Below are 8,077 nucleotides of genomic sequence, written 5' to 3' on the forward strand. Positions count from 1 at the left end.
GCACATAACAACAACACAGTAATTTATTAAATGCTATATCTATTTTTCAGTGTTCTAGATAGTCTTGAGAAAGAAATTAATGATTGTAAATGAGTTTTTTCCTCATTTTCTTTTTTCTCTTTAATTTTTATATGATAATTAAGTTAAAGATTTAGTTAAAACTTAATATTCATTATCGAACATCATCGTTTTAATTTGTAATTACAATTCTTAAATAGGATCAAAGAAGGAGCTGAATTTAGTAGAAAGAAGGTTAAAAAAATTCTCCACTCTCAACTTCTTCTCTTTTCATAAATGTCATGGCTCAGAAGAATGGAATTAATTAATGTTCTAGGTCTTTCACAAAGGCTTAAAAAAAGACATTGATTAACATTTTTCCTTAAGTTCAGTATTAGAATTTCACTAAATTTTAATAATTTCAAGTAAGAAAAATTACTATACCATTATTAAATAACAGGAAAAATGATGATTTTAGTCAATTTGTTTATGCTCTCATATAGTTGTGGGCACAAAACAAAATTCCAGAACTTAATCAGCCTTAAACACATCTGTTAGCATGATTCTAGTGTATCAAGCATTATTAAAAAGGAGAGGCCTCAATAGGAGTAGTAACAACCTACCAAATAAAAATCCTATTAAAGTGAGGAAATGGAGTTGACACATTTATGTCTTCCTCATTAACAGTGTGAATTTTAGCCCACATCCTAGAAGACAATTCATATCTGTTGTTCATGCTTTTCCTTAAAATCCTATTGGAAATAGAACCTCAAAGAATCATGACAGTTTCTAAAAGAATGAACATATTTTATTGTCCTTTTAATTATTCTTTTGTTCTGAAACTTCTGTGTCTTACAGTTAATCAGTTGAAATGATACTGGGTGATTAGAAGCAAATCATTGATTTTAAGTTTGTGTGGAAACATAAAGTTCTAGCTTTAAAAACACCTACTGATGGTGTTGGTGTGTGCACTGGAGTTGGAACAAACCCATAGCTGACACTTAGAAGGTTTTCAGAGGCAGTAAATTTATCAAGAGTTGATTGTTCATCCTTCTGAGGGACAGATGGGGAATTAAAATTGAGGGCCTTTTGGATTGCAGTGCAGCTTCTTACCATTCCGCTATAGATCATTTTAAATAGTTCTAAAAAATTATAGAAGTTGATACATTTTAAATCCAATAATAATATTACTTTAGAATGCAGATAAGCTAATTAATGGTGGTGTTAAGATCAAACAAAGTACAGTAGCTGAATAACACTAATATTCCATTTTATACCCATCCATAGTTAGAAAGTAGAATGAATGGTGTATCAGAATGATTTTCAAAGTGTTGCTTTTCAGAAGGTGATTGTAATGATTTTCTCCAAGTACCCTTGGGTGGATTTAAACTGACAATATATTGGTTAGTAGTTAAGCACCTAACAGTTTGTACTTTTCAAGGCCTCTTAGGTATAGGGATTAAGCCCTTCATATCTGTGAGAGGAACTGACCCTACTGAAGCTGGACTCTTTGAAAAGAAATGTGGCATAAGGATCTGAGGAAGACTTATCAATAACCCGCCTTATGCAGATGACACAAAATCTTGTTTACTGAAAGTGAGGAGGACTTGAATACTTGCCGTGGAAGATCAAGAACTATAACCTTCATTATGGATCACACTTCAACATCAAGGAAACAAATGTATCACCACAGGATAAACAGAGAACATCTTGATAGTTGGAGAAAAGACTGAAACAGCCAACAACTTCATCTTACTTAGATTCACGCAAACCCTGGTACTACTAGTTAGGAAATCAGGAGATGAATTGCAATGGGCAAATTCATTGTCAGACCTCTCCAAAATACTTAATTTAAGAGCATTGATTTTAGTTTGACGACCTTGTTTGAAGAACAAGTTGCACCTGATTCAGACCACAGACTTTTCAATCACCTACTAAGCATCTAAGAGCTGGAAATGAATAAGGATGCCAGAATTGATGCCTTTGAGCTGTGGTGCTGGAAAAGAGTATTGAATGTACCATGGACTGCCAAGAAAACAAACAGATTCATCATAGAGAGGGTTAAACCAGGCTACTCCTTGGAGGCAAGGATTCTGGGGCTTCGTCTGACATACTTTGGACATGTTGCAAGGAGAGACAGGTCTTTGGAGAGGGACATCGTGCTGGGTCGAGTGGAGGGACAGTGCAGAAGGGGAAGACCCTCTATGAGGTGGATTGATTCAGCAGGGTTTAGGGCTATTGTACATATTGTCACTAGGGTTTAGGGCTGCTGTACATAGTGTCACTATGAGTTCCAAGCGACTCGACAGCACATAACAACAACAAAAACCAAAGAATCAAACTCATATCACCAAGTGGATTCTGATTCAGAGCAACACTTTACAACAAAATAAAACTGTCCCATAGCTTTTCGAAGGCTTTATTGTTTTGAAAAGCTGACAGCTAAATAAGTTTCCCCACAGTGGGACTGGTGAGTTCACACCATTGACATTTTTGGTTATAGGCAATCACTATGGATACTGATAAGGATTTTCTGGTGGTCATTTGTTAAGAAAGATACTCATCTACCTGTCCATCTACTTTATAAATTCCTTTTTTGTAGGACCTGTGAAAATTTAACTTCTTGTGGCTCGTCTCCGTATTTTAACCACTTTTGTGATTTTGCTTGTAATGACATTTTTACATTATTTAAGTATGTCCTGACATGATACCTTGTTTTAAATATAGCATAAATTGCTCAGATATCAACCTGTACAATATTTTCAAATGCATATCCAATGGGCAGGATTTAATTTTAGAAAATGAATCCTATCACCAAAGCTTTCAGAAAAGTACTCAGTGTGTCATGTCTGCTGTAAGTTTAATCTAAATTACCGCCATCTTTGCTAATGGTTAAACAAATTAAATTATAATAAAGCGTGTATGAATGTATTTATGACTTTCCCTGGCAAAGTTTCAGTGATTTAAGGAGCAGCCGTGAGTGGAGAAGTGGAGCATTTAGACAAGATGATTACACAGTACTCCTGCAAGCTGCCAGCTTGAACAGATGAAGCCTTCATGGCAGATAAATTCCACAAATAAACAGGAACACCACATGAAGTCTGGAAGTTCCTGCTGATGTCGGTGTCAAATTTTGACACACAGAAACTCAGCTGACTCCTGATCTCTGTCCCTTTGGTGTTTTCTTTTTCTTGCAGGCCATCAAACCTTCTTCTGGACCAAAGCAATGTCGACATCACTACCTTCTGCACAACAGGTGACTGGCTTAATGGTGTCCGGACAGCACAGTGCAAGGACATCTTCACAGGAGTAGAATACAGTTCTTGTGACACCATAGCCAAGATTTCCACAGAGTAAGAAAAGTTTTATTTTAAAAACATTAATAAGCTATGAACAAATGTTTACACATGTGCATACTTTAATTTAAATGTTATAAAAATTTTAGTTGGACCTTTACAGTTTTATTATTTCCTCTAACCACATATAGTTCTGGTAGCCTAGTCTGAAATGAGTTGTGCTGCTAACTCAAAGAGGATTGTCTCTGGTGGTTCAAATCCACCAGCAACTCAAAAGGTGAGATATAAGCAATAAATTTCATACAATTTTCAGCCTTGGAAACCAGCCATGACTCTGTGTGTTATTGTTTGGGTTTTGTTTTCTAACGGTTCACTTGGAACCTAGGTTCACTGTGAAACTCACTCTCTGTATTTTGATATATTTTCCCTTATTGGCTCTGTGTCTTTCTTCAGATAGACCAGCAGGTATAAACCTAGAGTAGTGATTATTATTGGCTAGCATAGTTTTTATTTATACAGAACTATGGGTGTGTATTTGAAAGTAAAAAGCTGAATGACAGACTCGTGATTTCTCTTTTGATCAGATTCAATTTTATTTCATATTTAATGTGGTTGTTCTGTTTTTATTTATTACAATAGTCAGAATTTACTCATATCTGATCCTCCAGTGGACTTCCAAAAGTTGTAAATCATATAGGAGGAGGTTATCTTTCTCCTATGGAGCAGCTAGCTGGTGGATTCGAACCTCTTGCCTTTGTGTTGGCAGCACAGCTCCTCACCCACTAGGTAACCAGGGCGTCTTTATATCACTTTACATTTCTTGCCCAATAACTTTTTATCTAATTCACTTAAAATTGCTTCCTCATTTTTTGTTCATATGATTTCATAGTAACATTCAAGAAATTGGTGTCAAACTCTTAATTCTAAGTCTCCAGAAGGGACCTTCTAAAGGGTTTAGTCTCATTGGTACCTCCAAGGCACATGGTTGTACTTATTGGGGTTAAAAAAAAGAATGAATACGGGAGTAAGAAACAGCTTAAAGATCTGTTTCCTAAGGTTAAAACTAAGTACTTTTCCACACAAGAATTTAAGTTGAGAAGGTAAATCGAAGGTTGTCTAGATTATTGGAATTACTATTGTTTGTGTGGAAACTATGTCCACCGTTGCCTCCAAGTCATTTTACATTGATAATTTTATATTAAGTATGTTTTTCAGTTCCCTCCAATCTAACTCTGTCCCACTCAGAGCAATAAATTTGCATTAAAAAAAAAAAAAGGAGAGTGTAGCATAATGAGTAGTTAGAAATGCCCAAGAAATGGATAAGAAAATTTTAATGTATGGTGTAAATGGACAGTATGAATCATAGAAAGCTGCAAACAACCTACAGGAAGGGTTTATTAATATTGTAAAGAACTTGTTCTTTAAAAAGAAACTCAGTCTAGTTTTAACATGTGTTATTATCCCTGTTTGAAGTAGACTGTAATGTTTATTGAGTAGACTGCTGACAAAAGATGCAATTTCTTTTGAGATCTTGTTATTATTTCAATTAGACACAATCCTAGAATATACTGAAGTATTTAAAAATATTTTAAAATTCTTATTTATGTAGTAGAAACTATTGGAGCCATGATATGCAAGGCTTTGAAGCATAGTAAAAGAAGCATAGCAACGACCAAACATTACAATATTTCTACACCACTGTCAAAATTATAACGGGAAAATCATATTAGTGTTTATTCACAGTAATGTATTAATAGTCAGCACAGTCAGGTAATGAAATGTAAGATTTGCTTCTAGTTCTCAATTAAAATATAGCCATTATAAACCTGTGAGTAAAGTAATTACTTGCTAAAAAAAGGTAAACTGGCAGAATTTTTTATACTTAAAAATTAGTAGTGTATTTTTTACTTGTCAATAATAAACTAAATAATAATAAAATAAAAAATAAACTTCATGCAAACCTTAGAAATACATCAAGATGAAAACTGACTTTTCCTGACAGATTCAGCTATTTCAGGTCTATCTTTTCCATTGGTAAGAGTATCCTTTTATATAATTTCACTCTTCTTAATGCTTATTTCTTGTTTTGTTTTTCTTCTTTTTACTTCAATCTATATATTGAGTAGAACCCACATTTATTAAACTAAAAGTTCTTGAAAGACATTTCTATGCAAAGTCTTTGCAATGCTGTGCATTTCATACTCCTTGCATATGTCACAAAATGAAAATTTTTAAAACAACGATGTTGTTGTTGTTATGTCCCGTCTAGTCAGAACTGACTCATAGCTGACCCTCCAGTGGGTTTTCAGAGGCAATTAGTTGCATGAAAGTAGACTGCCCATCTTTCTCTTGTGAATTTTTAGAACAACAATAGTATGAGTAAATATAACACAATATTTTCACCTTAAATTTAATGAGATATATATATTATCTTTTGTCCTGTAATCTTGAATTTAATATCAAAATTTTATTAGCTTCAGTCACTTTGATTAGTTGTTGTTTTCTAGACTTAATTTAGAATATTATTTTTTAAGATATTCATTTATATAGAAAGGTCAACAGAATTTCATTCTTAAAAAATGAAATCATTTTAGTTTATTTAGTAATTTCATTTGAATACAGGATACTTAAGTCACTTAATTTTAAGATTAAATCCCCCTAATCGCACAGAATTATCCAGTGAGCATATTATATTTTTAAAAAATATATTTGATTATAACTTAAGTAGAGATTTAAGAAGTTTAAAGTAGACAAAAAAAATAATTTCTGGCTCAAATTAAACACATATGAGACTCTCCATTTTTCTTTCTTGCTAGTAGCAAGATTCTCATTTTCTCCTGCTGAACCTACTCAATTTAAATTTGACTGAAGACAAGACTGGTTTTATATATATATTCATTTTTCATTCACATTGTGTTACTAATGATTATTCTCAAGCATTGTGTTTTGATCTATGCTTCCTGTTACCAGATTTTATTATTATTTTTTTCAGATCTCCACTGGATCTTTCCTAATTCCTTCACCTCCTCCCTCCACTCACTAAACTCTACTACCCTGTGATTGTCTACTCTCTTCACCCTCAAGCCCGTGCCCCCTCCCCTTCCCTCTTTGGATATCCATATTCATCTCACTAGTTATCCTTCTCTTTTTACAATAATGGTCTTATGCACTAAGTCTACATAGCATATTTGAATGTTCTTACCAAAAAGGTGTTATTTATTCAACTCCTTAAAATAGCCTCACACAGTCCTGTGGTGAAAAGCCTATAATGAAGTAGGAAAGTCATTCTGAACAATCACCCTGCACCAGAAACACACACATTTCCTCACAACTGTGAGAAAGATAAACGTAAAAACATATATTAGCAACCAAGCAAAATCTTGGTACAGTACCAGGTAACATTTTAGTCCATTGTGTGGGAGTTGGCAGGAGTTGTGACTGGCTCTGGTGCAGTTAACAGCTATAAGTGCAAATTCTCTGTTACAGTAAACCAAACCAAAGTCCCAATGCCAAGTCAATGCCAATACATGGTGACCTTCCATTAGATTTTCAAGCATATAAATCCTAACGGGAGCAGACTGCCACATCTTTCTCTGATGGAATGACTAATAAATTTGAATTGCAGTTCAGTTAGCAGTCCTCATTTATAGCAGGGAGTGATAAAGCTGATGCCACTATCTTTCCTTACTTTTCTATCTTATAAAGTGAAGGCAGCTAAAGAATGTGATAAAAGAATAGTAGACAAGATATAAGTTGTCCTTAGACATCCTTTCAGCTTATGAATGGGATAGATCCTTCAGATATTCAGGAACTTCATTCTCAGCCCTAAAGATAATGATTAAATATTGTTGGTCTTAGTTAAAAACCATGTTATTGAAGTACTGTGTAAATTCTCAGAGAGTACCTGATTATCTCCTTGCACATCTCTATTTCTTGGGAAGAGATGGTTTGTGAAAAGCTTAACTTGGAGACTTTGTACATGTGAAGCACAGGCTATATAAATGAAGTATGTTTTATTTGCAAAATAAACACCTCAAATCTTAGAAGCTAAAACAAGCCCAGGTTACTCCTCATCAAAATGCTGTGAGTTATAAATTTGAGCTCAGGTAAATGACTCTTTTGCTCCAGTTTTGGTTTTGATTGAGGCGGTCAGCTGAGAGATGTACTTGTCTAGTCTGGAATATTCCTGATAGTTTAATGATAGATCTGTTCTCAGAGCCATTCATACTGTTGGCATAGATTGTATGCATATTCAGAGAGACCCTATGCACAACAGAATAAAAGAGACTCTATTTGCATCTGAACATTTCCGATCTTGCACAATCCTCACAATCTCTGCTATGTTTTGTCTCTTTGAACAGTCAAGTGTACTATATTAGACTTACCTGAGAGTGTTCAAAAGATACAAAGTTAAAGCTGACAGTTTCTTGAGCACTGAAATGAAAACAATGTCATGTGCAAACCTGTGTGCAAAAGCTAGAACTCTTGTCACATCTGATATATTCTGCTAGTGCAATTTCAGAACTGGTCCAGATTAAAAATTAAGGAGTAAATCCCTACAAATAAGTTGTGATCATCTATATTTTTCCAAATAATGGCGGTAGAGTGGTCAGGATGTAAAACGAGTTCAATACAAAAATAAAAAAATACACCCAAACAAAAAACGAAGTCCAACACGCAGGTATATATGGCAGTACCAGTTTTGTTCATTGAAAAATCTCTAACTTATACAATCTCCAGGAGACCATTTTTCTTACTAGATCCTTTCTCTTTTTATCTTTTTT

General features: G+C 34.1%; 1 protein-coding gene across 2 annotated transcripts in view; it reads left to right on the forward strand.

The window, feature by feature from the left end:
* EPHA3 (EPH receptor A3) overlaps window positions 1-8,077 on the forward strand; it is a 518,078-nt gene that overhangs the window by 509,257 nt on the left and 744 nt on the right. For both annotated transcript variants that reach the window (XM_006894137.1, XM_006894138.1), the window contains exon 16: window positions 3,195-3,350. In XM_006894137.1, the coding sequence (XP_006894199.1) occupies window positions 3,195-3,350 (156 nt within the window). The remainder of the gene's footprint in view (window positions 1-3,194; window positions 3,351-8,077) is intronic.

This window comes from Elephantulus edwardii, unplaced genomic scaffold (genome assembly GCF_000299155.1).
Source record: "Elephantulus edwardii isolate Elephantulus edwardi_28Jun2011 unplaced genomic scaffold, EleEdw1.0 scaffold00136, whole genome shotgun sequence".
NCBI classification, from domain to species: Eukaryota; Metazoa; Chordata; class Mammalia; order Macroscelidea; family Macroscelididae; genus Elephantulus; species Elephantulus edwardii.